Source organism: Myotis daubentonii, chromosome 1 (assembly GCF_963259705.1).
Source record: "Myotis daubentonii chromosome 1, mMyoDau2.1, whole genome shotgun sequence".
NCBI lineage: Eukaryota > Metazoa > Chordata > Mammalia > Chiroptera > Vespertilionidae > Myotis > Myotis daubentonii.
Window position 1 is genome coordinate 30,548,339 of NC_081840.1, and position 20,792 is coordinate 30,569,130.

The 20,792-nt window shown below is 43.0% G+C and overlaps 1 protein-coding gene across 8 annotated transcripts in view; it reads right to left on the bottom strand.

The window, feature by feature from the left end:
- SYNE2 (spectrin repeat containing nuclear envelope protein 2) overlaps positions 1-20,792 on the bottom strand; it is a 316,273-nt gene that overhangs the window by 226,737 nt on the left and 68,744 nt on the right. For 6 of the 8 annotated variants that reach the window (XM_059693929.1, XM_059693938.1, XM_059693906.1 and 3 more), the window contains exons 3-6: positions 2,638-2,699; positions 1,056-1,151; positions 892-969; positions 711-803 (exon numbers count right to left, since the gene is read on the bottom strand). In XM_059693929.1, coding sequence (XP_059549912.1) covers positions 711-803; positions 892-969; positions 1,056-1,151; positions 2,638-2,699 — 329 coding nt within the window. The remainder of the gene's footprint in view (positions 1-710; positions 804-891; positions 970-1,055; positions 1,152-2,637; positions 2,700-20,792) is intronic. The other 2 variants (XM_059693921.1, XM_059693959.1) reach the window with 2 other exon arrangements.

The following is a 20,792-nucleotide window of genomic DNA, read 5'->3' on the forward strand; positions in this document are numbered from 1 at the left end:
GTATCCAGACGTGCTAGTCTCATTTCACATGTTTTAAATGTTATATAAGTCATGTTATTTTCTAAAATAAGCATTTGTTGCCCACAACAAATTTTTAAGTTATTTTTAAAGTAATCCTGGAACTTTCTAGAAAACCTGCACTAATTCAGAGCCCCAAATCTGAAAGAGTAAGTGTCAGAAAGCCAGGACTCTCACTGTCTTATTCACGGTTATTTTCTTGGTGTCTAAGCACAAAAACTAGCACATAGTTGGTGCTCAAAAATACTAGTACTTGTAGAATGAAATACATCTATGAGCTAGTCTTGCGACAGAACTGGATGTTGCAGGATTATTAGTCTGGACAAAGGTCTTCAACAAGAGGGAGACTTTACAAAGTTTAGCGGGTTCGTTTTCAAGCATTTACTCCAGGAGCTTTCTACTCTCTTTCCCACCAAAGGAAATAAAGGATAATGAGCAATAATTTACCATGACAGGTCTATTCAGACTGGTGCTGATCTCATCGATAACGCAGCTTTCAATTTTCAATTGAAAAAGAACAAAAATGGCAAAAGGGCTGCTATCTGTTTTCCACCCGGCAAGGTTTCCCGGTGTCCTAGTTCTGGAGGAAGCTCAGGACTGAATCTGGCATCAAACCAACCTCATTGCATTACACTGATTTCATATCATGGAGATTAGAACAGAAATAATTTTCGTATCATCAAACTACTTACATGAAAGTGCAGTATTATTATCCAAATCAGGCCAAGAATAATGGATGGGTTTCCCTCTATAATATCAGCAACGTGAATATTGATGAGCTTAATCTGGGAAAGAAAAAAGGCAGATGAAAAGGAGAAAATGTTCCACAGTATTAACCTCTCCAATGAGTCTCCAAGTGAAATTCATACTCACCGATCGGCTTTTTAGGAATGTCAGGGCATGTTCTATATTGAGTCTACACTGGAATGTATTAGATCCTTTATCTCGAGGCTATGAAATTCAAGCAAAATATATGACTCAGAATGTTTTATTTTAAAAGTCAACAAAAGTTCCTTAATGTCACTTTAAGAGCTTACCAACTGCTGTCCTGACAGTACTTCTAAGAGGTCCAGGAGGACATGCCCCTTTTGAATGTCTGTGAATAGGTCTGATATAACTGAGGGAGGAGTGTGCTGCAAAAGGTCACAAGAAAAATCATCTCACACTTCGGTCCAAAAACACAGTACCTGTAAGACTCTCATAAATATGCATCGTGTCTTTGCAAACGCTAGGGATCGGTAGTGATATTCTTCTTAATCAACAGAGTGACAGAGAACACACAAAGTTCCCTATCAAAACATGATAAGAAAAGCAGGGAACTTAAGCTATCTTGTGGCAAATTTCTAGTCACAAACACTCTTTTCAGCTTCCACTGAGCGCTTAACACCTATGCGTAGAGGTGGCATTCAAGACATTTACAGTCAGCCAACGGTGAACCACTTGGGAAGCGGATTACATTTCCAGAGTAACCTGTTTATGAATTTACCCTTTTTAGAATTAAGAGCGTGGTGTTGGGACAGGCAGCCTGTGAGAAGAAGCGCATTCATTTTTGTTTGTAGGCCATTCCAGGCACTTGGCATCTCTGAGAGAGAGAACAGCCCAGTGATTAAGATCAAGGCCTCTGGGTCCACTCTGCCTGGAATTTGTATCCCAGCACCATCACTTTTAAGCTCTGGGACCTTAGTTCTCTGTGCCTTTTCTTCCTTGCTCTGCAAACAGGAATAACGCTATCTCTGAGACACATTCAGTAGAAACCGTCTGTCAGATTTAGACTTTTGATCTTCTCCCAACTAGCCATAGGCGGTATGAAACTCTCTCCTGATGCCAGACAGCGGCAGTCACAGCTCCCAGTCAGCTATGCGATCAGGAAGGTAAACAACAGGCACTACACAGTGCACTCCTTGTGTTAGATGACTTTGCCCAACTGAAGGTGAATGCAAGTATTCTAAGCACATTTAAAGTGGGCTAGGCGCCCTGGCAGGTGTGGCTCTGTTGCTTGGAGCATCATCCCGTACACTGAAAGGCGGTGGGTTCGATTCCCGGTCAAGGCACATACTCAGGTTGTGGGTTTGATCCTTAGCCGGGTCATGTAAGGGAGATAATCAATATTTCTCTCTCACATCAATGTTCCTTTCTCTCTCCCCACCCCCCAACTTCCTCTCTCTAAAATCAATATCTTCATGTGAGCAATAAATAAATAAATAGATGATAAAGTGGGCTAGGCAGGCTAGGATGTTTGGTAGGTTAGGTGTGTATTAATTTTTGACGCAATATTTTCAACTGGTAATGGGTCCGTTAGGACAAAACCCTGTAAGTCACGGAGCGCCAGTACATCTGAATAACGTAGCACTCAATTTATATGAACCATAATCATTTTCATTTCATTTGATAACAGATTTGTTGTTGCTTTAAATATTTTTATAGCACCTTCTCCCGTGTCCTTAACAAAAGTGCGCCTTTTTTGTGTGTTAGGAAAGAATAACACCTATGTGAAAACAAGATCGAGGTGACATTCAACACATTCTTACAGCCTTTTACATGTCACCAATGCCATTTTGGGGACCCAAACTGACAGAACTTACGTAAATGCAGAGCTGAATTTGCTCTTTTTTCCCTCACCTTTGCCAACTGCGAGTTTATCCAGCAGGTGAAGGTTCTCTTCTGAGTGTCTTCCTGCTCAGCTATTTCAAAAAGGACAACAGCCGTTATCAAACAAGAAGCCCAGAAACCATTTGAACATATCAGAGCTTCATTTTCCCTTACAAATCTCCATCTAGCACTGACATGGTTGTAAAAGACTGAGATAGTTGGTAGGACACTAATTTGAGTTCTCACATTTTTTTTGAATCTGATGAGACTTCAGGTTGAGGACAGAAGAGAATCTGAGTAAATGGAATTGTAGGGTTTCTGCAATTGTTTAGGAAGCATAGTGACTGATTAGATATTAAAACTGTATTTTGCCTCATTGGATCTCTTTTTTTCTTTCTAAACCCATTTCATTTTTTCTGTATTACCAATTTAAATTAGTGATAGCCCAGTGACTTATACCTTGTAGGGTGCTCAATAATGGTTAGCTGGACTGAATTCAGTTCTGACAAACCAACTGGGTAGTTTAGGCTTTTCAGAGTTATTTCTGTTCTATATAAATTTCACTTAATAAGAGAATTACAAATACCACAATTTAGTCTGATAATTCAAAATGTTAGCGCTAGCCGGTTTGGCTCAGTGTATAGAGTGTCAGCCTGTGGACGGAAGGATTCCGGGTTCAATTCCGGTCAAGGGCACATGCCCGGGTTGTGGGCTTGTTACCCAGTGGGGGGTGTGCAGGAGGCAGCTGATCAATGATTCTTTCTCATCATTGATGTTTCGATCTTTCCCTCTCCCTTCCTCTCTGAAATCAATAAAAATATATTTTTTTTAAATAATAAAATAAATAAAAATTTTTCCAATGGAAACCATAAGTTATTCCTGTCCTAATTTGATTAAAATCTAATAGAAACAAGGGAAAAAACACTAAGAGGCACCGTCAGATCGAATCCCCACCCGGTACGTTCCAGTTAGCAAAGGAAACAGTGCACTAATGAAACCTCCAGGAAAGGGTTTAGAAAGGAAACTTGGGGCTTTTAACTAACTCATTGTCCAAACATAACGCCTCGTCATCCTGGAAATAAGAACCCTTCAAATGCAACAAGGGCCCTTTGCTAATGGCAAACAAAGATGTCCCAGGTACAATTAAATGCCTTTGTAGCAGCTCAATTAAGTGGTCCTGAATGTGCCGCTTCATTTACCCTTGACGCACTTCTCTCATTTTCATACTGGCTTATCCCTGAAAAGCAGTATTAATCCAGCAGGAACCACAGCCAAATAGCTCCCCTATGGCAGGATAAGTAACCTTTTGTTCTTTTTCAAAGTCTGATCCATTGGGGGGGAAAATAGTTGAGAGCCACATACTTTAAAGCATCTTAATTTAAATGAGAGAGGGTTTTTTCAATGGTTGGATTTTATTTTTTAACTTCCAGGATTACTTTCTAATCCTATCTAATAAAAGAGAAACATGGTAATTGGCGTGCAACTGCTACCCTTCCCATTGGCTAATCAGGGCAATATGCAAATTAACTGCCAGCCAAGATGGCCGGCAGCCAGGCAGCTTGAAACTAACATGAGGCTTGCTTGCTTCAGTGATGGAGGACTCCAACGTTCCCCACCTGCCACTGCAGGCCTCTGAGCTGCAACTCTAAGCAACTATGTTACAAATATAGAAGCTAAACAAAACCCCAGAAACCTGCTTTAGTCGCCAGGCTTCAGCCAGCAGGATCGCAACATTGTTTCAAATACAGAAGGTAAACAAAGGCCAGAAACCTGCTTTCAGCAGCGGAGGCCTAAGAGCTGGAGCCAAGCCTCAAACCTATAGCTGGCCCAGAATAAAAAAAAAGAAAAAGAAAAAAAGGAGCGGTTGGGAGCTTCAGTCACCCGCCAGCCTGAAAACAGCCCTCATCCCCTCACCCAGGCTGGCCAGGCACCCCAGTGGAGACCCCCACCCTGAAGGGTGTGTGACCAGCTGCAAACAGCCATCATCCCCTCACCCAGTCGGGCCAGGCACCCCAGTGGGGACCCCCACCCTGGTCCAGGACACCCTTCAAGGCAAACCACCTGTGTACCAGGCCTCTATCTTATATAGTAAAAGGGTAATATGCCTCCCAGCACCGGGATCAGCAGAGCCGCGAGGCCTCCCGGCACCGGGATCAGTGTGACAGGGGGCAGCGCTCAAACCCCGATTGACCCTGCTCTGTGCGTGACAAGGGGTGGCGCTGCAACCTCCCCATCGACCCTGCCTTGAGTGTGACAGGGGGAGGTGCCCCAACACCCCAATCAGCCCTACCCTGAGCGTGACTGAGGGTGGCATCGCAACCTCCCAATCCACCCTGCTCTGTGCATGACAGGGGGCGGCGCCCCAACTCCCCAATCGGCCCTGCTCTGAGCCCGACCAGGGGCTGCACCTAGGGATTGGGCCTGCCCTCTGCCACCCGGGAGCAGGCCTAAGCCAGCAGGTCGTTATCTCCCGAGGGGTCCCAGACTGCGAGAGGGCACAGGCCGGGCTGAGGGAGCCCCTCCCTCTCCCCCCGAGTACACAAATTTTTGTGCACCGGGCCTCTAGTAAAATAATAAAACTCTTCTTAAAATGGCGTGCAAAGTATAGAATCTTTTAGTCAGCAGTTATTAGGAGCAGAAAAAGACAAGAAGGAAGGAAAGAAGGGAGGGAGGGAGGGAGGGAGGGAGGGAGGGAGGGAGGTAACAAAATCTATTATAACGATGAGTTTCTTAAAATGCCAAGAAATAGAGAATGAGATATTCTACATCCTCATTTTTAAGACCAATACATATAATGTAAGGAATATACTAGGTGAATTTTACTTGGGCCCATATAAGTATCCTTCATAATCATTCTTAGAAAATATCTGACTGAATTTGAGAAATGAGGCATGGAAGGCAAAGATTTTCTCTACGTGCCATTACCATAAAAATACAGTTAATCCCTGACTCTGTTCTTATTCAATCTGCCTTTTGTGAGCTGGCAACTCCTATTGTTAGCTGGAAGGGAGCTTAAATGAAAACACTGAGTTAAGTGTCATTAAAGAGTATGAATTTTAAGTTCATTATAAAGCTCATTATAAAACTACCATGGCTACTGGGTCCAGAAAGGTCCAGTTTCACAGGAGCGCATCTGAGATGTTGACGCCAGTCATCCTCCCTGGCAGTAAGAGTTCACAAGTAGTTACCCAGCCATGAGAATCACTAGTTGACGTTGTCACTTAAACACGGAACAATGTGTTATTATGATGCAGCTTCTACAAGAATGTTCCCTACTGCATAGGGTCCCTGAAGAAGCTTTACACCTCCTTCTATCCAGGAATTTCTCTCCTTCCCTTTCTATTATTAGGTTATTGATAACAGGTTTACTGCACGTGGCCCAGATTTAGTCCTTTGACCTTTCACTCTCATTAAAGTCTGTGATCACTTCCTAATTCTTATTAAGTTATTAATTCTTAGCCTAACATTCTAGGTCATTCGTAATTTGACCCCAATCTACTTTTTTCTGACTCATCTCCCATGGCTGCTCTACTCCTATCCTTTATTGACTCATATCATATTTCTCTAGCCAAACTAGAATACCTCCTGAGACAGCATAGGGACTGGGGCCCAGGGCCCCAAGGACACCAGATAAATATAGCAACACTGGACCGCAAAAATGTCACCACCCCTCTGCTCAAAACGCAGAGGTAGCTGAGTTTATCTCCCTTCTAACTGCCTTCTTAAACTACTGACCCTCATTCGCAGTTGATCAAGATTTAACCCCTCATAGTCACCAGGCCACACAGCTGGGAAAGGAATATCAACTTAAGAAACATTCTAACCTGTGAAGAACTTTGTCAGTTTATTTGAGCCACCTGTCGACAACTGGTGGGAAGCAAAATCTCAACAGGCTGAGATAATGCTTCGGGGAATGGCAGTTTTGCACCTTACTTTAACATTATAATCAAAAGAGGAGATGTAAGTGGGATTTATGAAATACACTGGTGATAGATTAGGGAGGCAGGAGAAAGTGGAAACCTCTGGGATTGAATAAAAAAGTAAAATGATAGCCGAAACCGGTTTGGCTCAGTGGATAGAGCGTCGACCTGCGGACTGAAGGGTCCCGGGTTCGATTCCGGTCAAGGGCATGTACCTGGGTTGCAGGCATATCCCCAGTGGGAGATGTGCAGGAGGCAGCTGATCGATGTTTCTCTCTCATCGATGTTTCTAACTCTCTATCTCTCTCCTTTCCTCTCTGTAAAAAATCAATAAAATATATTTTAAAAAAAAAAAGTAAAATGATAGACATGCATACTTCTTTTATATAAGTCAATATCTATACTAATAAAAGGGTAATATGCTAATTAGACCAGATGTCTTCTGGACAAAGCCATGGGGGCGGGGCCAAAGCAGAGGCAGTTAGGGGCGATCAGGCAGGCAGGCAAAGTGGTTAGGGGTAATCAGGCAGGCAGTCAGGTGAGCAGTTAGGAGCCGGCGGTCCCGGATCGCGAGAGGGATGTCCAACTGCCGGTTTAGGCCCAATCCCAGGGAGTCCGACATCCCCTGGGGGGTTCCAGATTGGAGAAGGTGCAGGGCCTCTAGTAGGATAATAATCCACAATTAACTCAATAACACTTAAGGGTTTGTGGTCTCTGTAGAGTGGTGCCTGTGCTTTGAGGGGTCCAGTAAAAAGAATATTACTTTGACATTCCAAAGATGTGTTAACATAGATGTAAAAAGACAACAGACAGGCCCAGTTAAGATAAAGATCGATCTTTGTCAGGGAAGATACCAGCCTAGGACATGACTATCCACCATAAACTGCTTTTAGTTAAAAAGTGTTAATTTCGGACTAGCCTTTATGGTTATTTTAGGTCTCTGAGTTTTTAAGGCCACCACACAGGCCTCCCTGAGCTTGTCAGGTTGAGTATGTGGTCCCTTTTCATCCACAGGAAGTCACCCAGACCCTAAAGTGGAAAATTCTGCAAGCCTACCTTTTAATAAACCGGCCTTTTCACCCAAGCCCACTTTGTCTCCAACTTATAAAAGCAGTCAAGCAGAACCTACCCCAAGCCAGTTCAGAGGACCTTCCTTTCCTCTGTGCTGCCTCCCTGGTGCTCCAGCATGAGCTTAATAAAATCTGTCTGGAAATGTCTCTAGGGTTTCTTCTTGATTTCTATTTTGGGGAATCCAAGAACCCTACCATCAGTAACACTACAATGCCCCAAGTAAGCTTCCCTTTTTCTGCATTGCCACGTTACAAAGCCTCTGGAATGGCCAATCCTCCCATTTCGCTCTGCATTCACAGAAACCCCAGCACAGTGCACTTGGTGGGCATTCAATCCACATTTGTTAAAATAAGACATATCCTGCTCCAATGTCCCCTTTCCTCAAATGAAGTAGAAATAATCTCTTCTGGCTCTGGCTTCCCACAGTACTTTGCTGGATTTTTATCTATTACTAGAAGCCCAGTGCACGAATTCATGCACAGGTGGGGTCCCTTGACCTGCCTGGTGATCGAGCCAATTAGGGCCAATCAGGGCCGGCCAGCCAGGGGGAGGGACCATGGGAGGCTGGCTGTGGGAGAGCACTGACCATCAGAGGGAACCTCCTGCATTGAGTGTCTGCCCTGTGGTGATCAGTGTGTCATTATAGCGACCAGTCCTAACAGTCACTTAGGCTTTTATATATACACATATAGACTAGTGGCCTGGTGCACAAAATTCGTGCACATTAAAAGGGAATTAATTAGAGGAAATATTTTAATATTGCTACTTGCCCTTTCTCTATAATAGAAGTGTTAGAGATGAAAGAAAATTAGTAAAATGTATATGAAAATCTTCCTCCTGTCAGAGTCTGGGGCGCACCATAGGACCCAGAATCAAGTCCCCGCCCACCCATGTGTGCCTCAAAATTGCGCGAGACCCAGACCCGGCCAGTCCCACCCCCATTGGCAAGATCCAGACCTGTCCGGCCCCACCCCCATCAAGCCCCACTGGGCGGGGGGCGCAGCCTCAGGTCCGCCGTCAAGCCCTGCTGGGCGGGGGGCGCAGCCTGAGGTCCCTCTGCCCGGCGCCAGGGCAAGGGGTGTGGCCTGAGTTCCCCCATTAAACCTCGCTGGGCTGGGGGTGCAACCTCAGGTCCCCCAGCCTGGTGCCGGGGCAAGGAATGCGGCCTCAGGTCACCCAGCACCAGGGTGTGGAGCGTGGCCTGAGGTCCCCCATCAAGCCCCGCTGGGCAGGGGGCACAGCCTGAGGTCCCCCGTCAAGACCCACAGGGTAGGGGGCGTAGCCTCAGGTCCCCTGCCCCAGCCCAGTGCCACACAGCCTCAGGTCCCTGCTGATCGCTCTTTACGGCTCATTACGGGAACCCTGCCTCCACTGTGGGTGCAGCCATCTTGTGACAGTGTGATGGAATTAGGGTCAATTTGCATATTACCTCTTTATTATATCGGATTTTTATTAGAAAGTAATACATAATGCTCATAAAACATTTTTTCAAACAGTAAGAGAAATTAAAAGTTAATCTTAACCTTCCCCATGCCTCTCCTTTTCCCACAGAGACATTAATTAACAATTTCCTGTGCATCCTTCTAGATTAAGCATGTTAAGAATGAAAAACTCTAGCCAGTAAAAAGAACAAAGTAGATATATATGCACTGATGTGGATATATTAAGTGGAAAAGAGCAAGTTGTAAAAATAATATGTTTACTGTTATTCTCTCTGTGTTTTTATGAAACGGTAGCTATGTATACAGCCCAACACTTTGTTTCTATCTTATGGTAATTACCACTTGCCGCTCATGTACTGTAGTCACATACCTGCATGTGGTTTCTCTCCTACTGAGTGTATGAACCTTAAACATTTATGTTTTGGCGTTTTTGCTTCCCCTGAGCACAATGCCAAGTAGAGAAGAGATATGAAATAAATATTTGCTGATTCAAAGATGAGTAAATATTAAAAGTGTGGAGGATCAAACTGACTTGTTATTGTATGGTGGAGAAGAATGTATTGGCAACAGTTACTCGGCCTATGTCTTACTCTAATCCTTGTTTAAATAACTCCTGAGCAATTTCTTTAACGAATAAAATGTCTTGAATAAAAGAGTGCATACTAATGAGACACTGTTGCCATTCCCTAAAACACTACTGCCAACTCATTGTTAGCTGGGACAGACAATGGTAAGGACAACTAAATTCAGAGGATAATGCTACCCATTTTTAGATATGTGCTCCAACAGCCATTCCAAAGAAGCTGAAGAAGAAAGGGAACTAAAAGAAAAAAGGCCACCTCTTTTATTGTTTCTCATGGAGATGATGATAAACAGAAATAAATGAAAAATCAAATTAAGGGAATAAAATCATGCAGGCACAGGCGCGCGTGCACACACACACACACACACACACACACACACACCATAAAATATTTGAAGAATAAACAGGAAAGGGCCTGTTATTTAACTACAGGAGACTATTAACTAACCGAGAAAGCAGGGGGACAATTTATGATACAATTTTTTGCAACCAATCCTGAGCAAGCAAGCAAGCAAGCAAGAAAGAAAAATAAATACTGTAATACCAAGACTGAGATCCAGTTACTGAACCAGAAAAGTGATTTAGAAGGTAAGTCCTAGCTAACATAATTTGAAAAACACAGTATGCAACCTCTAAATCCTTTTATTTTACATATTTCCCCCAGAAAATCCATATTGCCAAACTCAGCATTCCAGGGCTAAAATCAAACTCTACTTCCCTACCACTCCCTAAACCAGGGGTGGGCAAACTTTTTGACTCGAGGGCCACAATGGTTCTTAAACTGGACCAGAGGGCCGGAACAAAAGCATGGATGGAGTGTTTGTATGAACTAATATAAATTCAAAGTAAACATCATTACATAAAAGGGTACGGTCTTTTTTTTTTTTAGTTTTACTCATTTCAAACGGGCCGGATCTGGCCCGTGGGCCGTAGTTTGCCCACGGCTGCCCTAAACCGTCCTCTCTCATGGTTCCATCTTAAGGATTCGACACCACCATCGTTTATCATCCCCAAGTACAGCCTAGCACCAAATCCTGCCAAACTTGCCTCCACAATGCTCTGATATCCACTTCTTTCTCTACACCTCTCTTTTCCCCCAGCCCTCCTGCCCAACCCACCATCCGCTCTGTCCTGGGCCACTTCCATGGCCAACTAGGTCTGCTCTACCCCCTTCAATCTGTTTTCTACTTCAATCAATAAATATGAACATATTATCCTTCCCACCCCTTCATGGTTCTCTTTGCTCTGGATCAAGAGCTAAATCCCTAACAACCTTTAGGTCTTGCGTGGTCCACACAGGAGCATCACACCGGCCTCAGCACACACCACTCTCCCCGGAACCCTCGACTCCGGTCACTCTATCTTCTCTCAAGGCCTTTACAAGCTATGTTCCCTCTACCACAACCATTTGTACCACCCTTTCCACCCTCCCTTCACCTAGTTAACTTCTCCTTTTGCTTAGGTCTCAGCTCATTTGCATCCTGAAGCAAACCTAAGTCAATGTGTCTTCATTATTTGCTTTCATAGAATCATGGATTTCTGCCCCGTATTTCAGACTTGCCTCAACTTGTAATCACTGGCAAGGTTAACAGCACTGGGTCTAGAGCCAGACTATCTGGGTTTGATCCTGTATCAACCACTTACTAGCAATGTGCCTCCGTCTTATCTGTAAAATGGGGATAATAACTTCACAGAGCTCTCAGAAGAATGAACTACTTATAGTGACGTGGAACAGAGGTCAATACACTAACCCAAAGGCTGTATCTGGTCTACTGTCTATTTTTGTAAATAAAGTTTTGTTGAAACACAGGGACATTTATTTGTTTATATGCTGTCTATAGCTACTTTCATGCTAAATTAGCAAAGTTGAGTAGTTGTGACAGAGACCATACAGACCTCAAAAACCAGAATGTTTATTACCTGGCCATTCACAGAAAAAGTTTAAAATCCCAGACATGAACTAAGATTAATCTACACAAACAAATACCAGCTACTTCGAAAACATCATGCTACATGAAAGAAGCCAGTCACAAAATACCACATATTATATGATTCCATTTGTATGAAATGTCCAGAATTGGCAAATCTAGACAGAAAGTAGACCAGTGTTTTCCAAGCGCTGGAAAGGTAGGAGGTTTAAGAATGGCTGCTAAAGTCTATGAGCTTTCTTTAGGGGGTGATAAAAATGACCCACAATTAAATGTGATGGTTGTATAACTCTGTGAATATACTAAACACTACCGAATTCTACACTTTAAATGGATGAGTTGTATGGTTTGTAAATTACATCTCGAATAATATCTCAACAAAGCTCTTCCCCCACCTCAAAAAAAAAATTAACTAATATCTGTGAAAGTCTTTGCTTAATCTGTCTCCTCATTGGCCAAGAGGCTCCATGAGAACAAGAGCCAAGTCGATTTTGTTCCTCATATGGCCTGCAGCACCTACCACAGTGCATTTCATGTTGCACAAATTCAGACAATACTTGTTGAATGAATGGTTAAATGGCTGGGAGGGGAGGGTGTGGAACTTTGTTGCTATTTTTCCCTAATCAATGTAGAGCTCTGAGTGCTTAATTTGTTAGACTATATAACATACACCAAATGATTTCCATGTTGGGCCTTCGCCTGTGAATCCAGCATCTTCGTGTTGCCACATGAGTGCACCACACCCTTGTGCGAACACCTGAGATTTTCACACTGAGGCTTTTGTTTCCAACCTCACTGGCCAACATAGCTCCTGGCTCTCTGAGTAAGCAAATCTTGTATTTCTAGCACATGAAAATGAGCTCACAATACAGATAAAATGCCTAGAATATAGGGTGCTATGTGTCTCTCCTCTTTCTCACCCTCTTCTGACTCACCACAGTTGCTCAATAAATAGCTGTGGAATGCATAAACTAAAATAACTACATTTCTTTTAACACATAATTGCTACTTCTTCATACCTTTTCTCTACCACATAGAACTGTAAGTGCTTGTCTTTCAAAAATCAAGACGTGCCAAAACCGGTTTGGCTCAGTGGATAGAGCATTGGCCTGCGGACTGAGGGGTCCCGGGTTCGATTCCGGTCAAGGGCATGTACCTGGGTTGCGGGCACATCCCCAGTAGGAGATGTGCAGGAGGCAGCTGATCGATGTTTCTCTCTCATCGATGTTTCTAACTCTCTATCTCTCTCCCTTCCTCTCTGTAAAAAATCAATAAAATATATTTAAAAAAAAAAAAAATCAAGACGTATGAGTCTGAACACCTTCCACTGGGGCAGCAGCCCAAGCACCTCCGACTGCTGAATGCAAAGCTACCGGACGCACCGAAGACACCTGGGCTGTGATTACAAACCTAGGGTTCTTACACTCTGCGCGCCAGCAAAGTACTCAGGGGCATTAAACGCAGCGTTCTGGGTCCCAACTCCCAGAGATTCTGATTTGGGGGCTCACAAAGTTCAGTTTGAGGAATACCTCTTTAAAGTTATTGGGCTGATGTATGCGTGTGACTTATTCTTGAGACAACATAAGGGAACAGGAAGGGCCTGACAAAAATTGTGATGAAATAATGAACTCAAATATTAATATAATGTAACTCGATGTACATCGATTACATGAGGGTATCCTAAGACACACTTGGAGAGGCTCAGAAGCTTACTGAAACAAGACTAGTCCAGGAATAAATGGGATCGCAAGGGTAAAAAAAAAACAAAATATGATTCTATTTCATTAAAGCCTTATCAGGTGAGCATTTTATAAATGAGAAAGTTGTAGCTCCCTGAAGATGAATGAGTTTTGTTGACTCATTCAATAAACATTTATTGAAAGCCTACTATGTCCCAACCACTGTACTCCCGATCTCACATCTGGCAGAGGAGAAATTCAAATCCAGATGTGCCTAATATCAAAATCTATGTTGTTCTTAACTAAAAAAACAGCTGAGCTGCTTTGGCTCAGTGGATAGAGCGCCGGTCTGCAGACTGAAGGGTCCCGGGTTCGATTCCAGTCAAGGGCACATGCCTGGTTGTGGGCTCAATCCACAGTAGGGGACGTGCAGGAGGCAGCTAATCAATGATTCTCTCTCATCACTGATGTTTCTATTTCTTCTTCCCTCTCCCTTCCTCTCTGAAATAAAAAAATATTGAAAAAAACAAACAGCTGAAATGTCAGATCCATGGCCCCTCCAGTGGCCACCCTCTCTCTCTCTCTCCTCCCCTTCAAACCCAAACTTCTTGAAACGATTGTCTACACTGACTGTCCTTATTTCCTTACCTACCACTCACTTCTCAACCCACTAAAAGCTTGACTTCCACCCCAGCCGCTCTACTTCATAATCACCCTAGGCCACCTATAATATTCCCATTGTAAATCCCATGGATATCTTAAACCTTCTAAGACTGTTCACCACCCTTTCCTTCTTCGGACTCCATGACACCGCACTCCCCTGGTCTTCTTCCTATTTGTCTGCACACCCCTCCTCGGGCTCTGTTATGACCTGTTTTTGTTTTTTTCTGTCTCTATAATGTTCTACCAAGGCTCTTTTCTTTTTCCAGGTATTTTCATCTACTCCAAGGGAATAAATGACCATTTATATTTTAATGACTTCCAAATCTTTACCTTGAGCCCAGATGATTGTTTCTCCTGCGCGTCATGTCCAAATGTCCCATTATCGTCAGGGTATCTCCACTTAGTTATTCCACAGACACTTCAAACTCAACATTCCAAAACTGAGTCATCATCTCTAACCAACTCGTTCCCAGGTAAAGTTGTTCTCATGCATTTGCATTTATTTTCCGTGAATGGTTCCATCATCCACGCATTTGCTCAAGAACAAACTTGAGTGAGTCACCTTTGATGCTTCCTTCCCCCTCACTATGCCAAGCCCAGGCAATCAAAAAGCCCTGATAACTACCTCAACAAAGCTGAAAATAAACTAAAACAAAATTTTTTTTTAAAGTCCTGAAAATTGTACCTTTTAGATATCTCTCAATACCCATTACTCTGCATTCCCACTAGCACCATCATCTCTCAGATGAACCACTGTAACAGACTTCAGTCTTTCTGTCTTCACACTCACCCGTAAGGCCACACCCCACACAGCAGCCTGGGTGACTTCTAAAACCAGTTCTGAATATGGCTCTACTCAGAATCCTTCAATTGCTTCTCCTCGGCCTTAGGAAAAACTTCAACCCCCTATATGCAGGTGTGGACAAAAGTAGGTTTACAGGTGTAATACAAATAAATAATGCAATACTTAATAAATAGTAATACAAGAATAAACTGACTCGCCTACTCACTACTGTAAACCTACTTTTGCCTACTCCTGTACTAGTATGTGCATGACCCTTTACAGCCTCATCTCTTAGCAATCTTCAAACTCTAATCCTCAGTCCCACTGGCCATCCATTTCCTTGAATGTGCCATGTTCAACTTGTTCAGCTTCATCTGAACTATACTATTGCCACTCCCAGAGCACTCTTCCAGCCTCACCCTGCTCATCTGCTAACTTTAGGTCCTAGCTTAGAAATCACTTCCTCTGGGAAGCCTTCCCTGACCTCCAAGTCTGGGTTAGGTACCCCTACTCTGATCTTCTACAGTGCCATGTCTCCTCTCTCCTGAAGCACACATCGTATGATATTGTACTAGTCTGTATATTTCTTAAAAGCATTGATTGAGCCAGTGTCTTCACATCCTCACCTCCCATTCTCTCCTCAACCCATCCACTTAGGCAACTATCTCACTACCAGAGTCTGGCTAACCTTATCAGGGCCATCAACTAACTCTATGAGCCCAATCCATTGATCACTTCTCTCTATTCAACACAGTTGACCATATCACCTTCTTCCAACATTTTCATCAAGAGGTTTCCATGCCATCCTACTCATCTGGTTTTCCTTCTTTGTCCCTGGCTACTCCTCAATGTCCTCTGCTTGCTCCTCATTTTATGCTTGACCTCTAAACACAGAAAGACCCTAAAAGTGCACACTCTATGGGTGATCTCATCCAGTCCATGGCCTTAAATGTAAACATACCAGCCATATGCTGACGAATCCCCAATCTATACCTCTTCCTAGAACTCTGGATCCTGACATCCAACTGTATACCTGACATCTCCATTTGGATTAACAAATAAGCATTTCACATCAATCATGGCAATATAAACTCCTGATTTCCCCCAAACTTTTTCATCTACCAGTCTTCTTTGCTCAACGACTCAGTTACTCAAGGCAAAATTTAGAAATTATTCTTGATTTGTGAACGTCCCCAGTGTTCACAAATATCTTTTTTTTAAATTCATAGTTCTTATCCTATTGCTAGCATATTGGTCCAAATCACCATGATATCAAACCTAGACTATAATAAATGCATTCTACCTGGCTTTCTGACTTCATTCTTGCTCCCAGAAAATTCCCTCAACACCCAGCAACCAGAGTGATCTTTTGGAAAACATAAATCAAATCATGCTACTCCTCTGATTAATATCTGCCAGTGGTTCCCATCCACACACCTTAGCTTAGAGCTAACGAATCCCTGCCTGACCCCGCCCTGCCTTGCCTTGCCCAGCTCATGCCTCCCCCCACCCTCCCCCACCCCCCCACTTGCCCACCACAATCCAGCCACCAGGCTTCCTTCGTTTCATGAATTCACCAAGTTTGTTTCTACCTTTGAGCTCTGCCGTGAGCTATTACCTCAGACTGGAATGCTCTTCTCCTGGTCTTTGCAAGGCAGCTCCTTGGTGTTATTCAAAGGCTCCTTAAATGCTCCTCCTCAGAGAGGCCACCCCTGACCACCCAATCTACAGACACCCGGACACTACCACATAAATCCATTTTTAATCCTCTATAGAGCTTACCATGTGCTGAAATTTCTCTTGATAATTTATCCTTTGTCTCTCTAACTTAAATGCCAGCACCATGGATATATGAAGCTTACTGGAGTTGCTAGCCTCGGTATTCTCTTAATCTAAAATAATGCTTGCTACAGGGTAGGGTCTCAGAAACACATGCTGCCTGAACAAATCCATGACCTGTACTCATAAAAACCAGATTATGTGATGAAGCAGTATGAGTTAGAAATATTTTGTTTTGAAGATATCAGACCCCTTGGAAGTTGTGCCAAGAACATTCAGACAGAGATACACAGCAGAACTGTTTCCCATTTGAAGACAAAGCCAACAGTTTCAATGTTCTGGAAAGATCCTAAATGTTTCTTGTGTTTTAGAAGGGCTTTCTGTTCTGTGTGTGAGCCAGGTACCCTTCCTCTTGTAACCTTTCGCTGCGGCTGCGATTGGTGGTCCCCTCTGCAGTGAGGACTGAGAAGACCGAGACGTGACCAGGGAGTGCGGCTCCACCCTAGAGGTGAAGTGTGTGTGGCTCCTCTTCTGCCCTTTGCTGCCTGTGTCAGTCAACATGCATCCCTGCACAGGCCATCAATGACAGGAGAGACCATCACCCAGAATCCCAGGTCTCTCCAACAATGATACACACATTTAGAACTTGGAACATTTCATCTCTGATAAATCATTCATGTTCCTTTATGTACCACTTCTAGATGACTTTAAAAAACCTGGTGATAATACACTTCAGTTCTCATATTATATTAAGAACAACAAATACAGTTTATCTTTTACTAAAATTTCCCTGAATGTTTTAGAAAACCGAAGCCATTCAGAGAAATTGTAAGCCCTTAATGATGAAATCAGATGAGGAAAGTAATCTCTTGAAGAAGCACATTTATAATGACCTCTAATATTTAGAATGTACTAGTATATCACACACTAAACCCACCCAATGTGTATAAACTAATCTACTGTATTGACTTTTCCCCCTTTTAAGAGGAAGTTATTTTGAGTTTTATTTTTCCTAATATACTACTTCAAGCTCTGAACAATTACACCCCCTCCCAACGCACATGCATACACAAAAGCTGAGAAAAATCTCGTATCTCCCAAGGGGCTAATTAAAAAGGATTCTGATTTCTATAAGGAATGAATGAGATCTTTGTTAACCTACTTTAGCAGGACTCTAAATGACCCTGGGTTTATCTTGCCCTAGTTTTCAAAATGTAACTGACCCAGAATAAACTAAGCTTATCCCCAAACTCCTGGCAAAAAAAAAAAAAAAAAAAAACAGAAGCGAGAATTCCCAGAAGCTAAAGCTGCATGTACAACTTAAGAAAAAAAAAATTTCCCTGAAAAAACTATACTGTGCCGACACCACTGTTCAAAGAGCTCTGATTTTTTTAACTGGAATATTTGTGAAATTATAAAGCTTTACAATATCAAGGCAAATAATCTTTTAAGAAAACACAGGCAAATACATTAATTGCTACTGTGATATCAAGAACTTTCTAAAAAGCTTTTGTGTTGGACAGCATGGATAGCCAGTGAAGGACTACAACTTGATTATTTTCTCTGGGTGAAATAATCTCCTAATTAGCCAAAAAGAAAAAAAAAGACCCCAGAGATTATTTGCTTTTATTCATACCTAGAAGCCCAATGCACGAAATTCGTGCAAAGGGCTCGGACCCCGCCGCTGTGGCTTTGTCCAGAAGGTTGTCCGGTCTAATTAGTGCCGGGAGCCGGTCCATCCTTGCTGTTTCAAGGGACCTGGCATATATGGCATACGGTTCTTAATATGTTTGCTCACCTTCTTGGCGCTGTGTTTTAACCAAGGTCACCTCTCCGAGAAAGGTTGAATCCCCAGGTAGGGATTTTCCCCTGAAGTTAGGGAGGGAATAAAACCCCTCAACTAAGTGCCAGGCGGGTAATTAATCCCTTTAACTACGAACAATCATGCTTAAACTACATAATCTTTTCTCCCTGGAATGGAGATAAGAAACGCCCTAACCTTTGTAATAGAGATTGATGGGATTGAGTCAACTGGTATAAATACAGATGTAACAAGACAGAAAGAGACAGAACTCAGAACACAGAACCAGACAGAGAGACAGAACTCAGAACACAGAACTAAGGACACAGGGCTTGGAAGACAGGACCAAGAGAGACAGAGCCTAGGCACAGAACCTACACAGAACGTTCTCTAGAGACAGAAGAACTTCGCTGGAGAGGGCATGCCGGAGGATCCTGGACAGGGACTGGCCTCGGAGCTTGGAGGCAAAGCCTGGCGAGAGAGCATGGCAGGGGATCCTGGACTGAACCTGACTGTGGAGATTGGCAGGAGAGCCTAACTAGAACCTGGTGACCAAACCTGGCTAGAGATCTCAGACAGAACCTGGCTGGAGATCCTAAGCAGAACCTCTCTGGAGATCGAGACCAGAACTTGGCTAGAGATCCTGGCTAGGCTGCTGATCAACTGAACGCTGTCTCCGTGTCATTCCTTCTTCGCCGACTCCGTCCACACCTTTGGGGACCCCTGGACCCGCTGGGGCTGGACCCCGGCAAATTAGCATATTACGCTTTTATTATTATAGAAGATAACTAAGCAGTCTAAATTGGTTAGGGAAACCAAAATACTGCCTGCTAAAACAAGTCCTTTCCTTACTCTTCATTCATCATTTCCTCATTTCCATCGAAATTCCAAACTGGGAATTGGCTGCAAAAGAAGCCTTTTACTAAGCCTGATCCTCTTTCTCAGACTTTATATGGTTTCACTCACTCACTGTCCTAAGGCAAACAGTATTTCTCTCAGGAGCACGATACTAACGCACCACTGAGCTCCCAAACATCACATGCACACCTCACTGCCTTGAGTTGAAAGAAATCTGTTTCCATTCTGACTAATTTTCCTGAACACTGAACAGTTCTTCGCATTTGGGCACTTTCTATATTTTTTTAAATTGGAATGGCCACTACTTTATTCATTATACAGTTGTTTATTGAAAGCCTGACATCTGTCGGAAAGTTTATTGGCAATAAAGATACAGAAGTGTCCTGCTCAGGGACACTTGGAGGAACTCAGAAGGCCTATTAAAGCAGGTTCTGTCCAAACAAAAGCAAAAACTCAAGGTTAAGGAACAGTTACAGGGGGTTCAGGAAGAAGAAAAACTCCAGAAAGTTCTTACCAAAATGTTTGGGTTTTTTTACATTGAAAAGTATAACTCGCCTTGCAAATAATATGTTATATCGAGTACATTCTTATCCTTCACCCCCCCCCCCAAAATTGGGATATAAAAATATATTTCAGTCATATTTTGACTTGGACATTGGATACCAAAATAAGGGATATGACCCTGAATAGTTAAAAAACATCAACGTGTTTCACAAGAATGATTAGATTTGCATCCCAGGTCATTTTCTTGCTTTCACACGACATCCAAAGTACAGCCAAACTACGTGCTTCTTTGTTGTTGTTGTTAATCCTCACCCAAGGATATTTTTTCCATTGATTTTTAGAGAAAGTGGAAGGGAGGGATAGAGACAGAGAGAGAAACATCGATGTGAGAGAGAGAGATATCAATTGGTTGCCTCCCACATGCACCCCTACCAGGGGCAGGCATGAAGCCTGCAACTGAGACACGTGCCCTTCACTGGAATCGAACCCAAGACCCTCAGTCCGCAGGCCAACACTCTAGTCACTGACCCAAAACTGGCTAGGGCTGGACTAGGTACTTCTTAAAGGTGCTCAGCCTATTCTTTTTTGTGCCCTTAACATCCAGCCCACAGCACATACTGAATAACTGAATAAAATTAAACACTACATTACATTATGATGCTTGTAATCTAACCCACTAAACACAAATAATTGCTAATGTTACTAAAAATAATATATAAATTGAAAGCCTCCCTTCAGATGGATGGTCATAAATAATGAATAAATTTAAATAGTGTAATAACCTAACCACAGAGACTCACATTTCACTACAGAGCCCTTCCAAGTATTGATATCCACCCAGAAGGCATAGGAGGGTTTTTTAATCTTTTAAAATATGTCATCTAGACGACAACAGCACTAAATAAAACATATGAGCATTGTTCGAAATGGCACAGTGACTGGGCTGAACACAGTTCTATCCAGGTGTGTGCAGGCAGTTGCCCTGCGCCAGCCTTCTGGCAGGACTGCATGAAAGTTAACCCCACGTGGAGGCAGAGGTAACAGGATCCACACTCCTTCCCAGGCTGTGTCTAACTAATGGTAACATTCAATACTTAGATGCTGTTTTTCTAAAGCACTGGCCTACCTCCGTTTCTAAAACAAACTAACTTGCTTCTGTTACGTAAATTTATT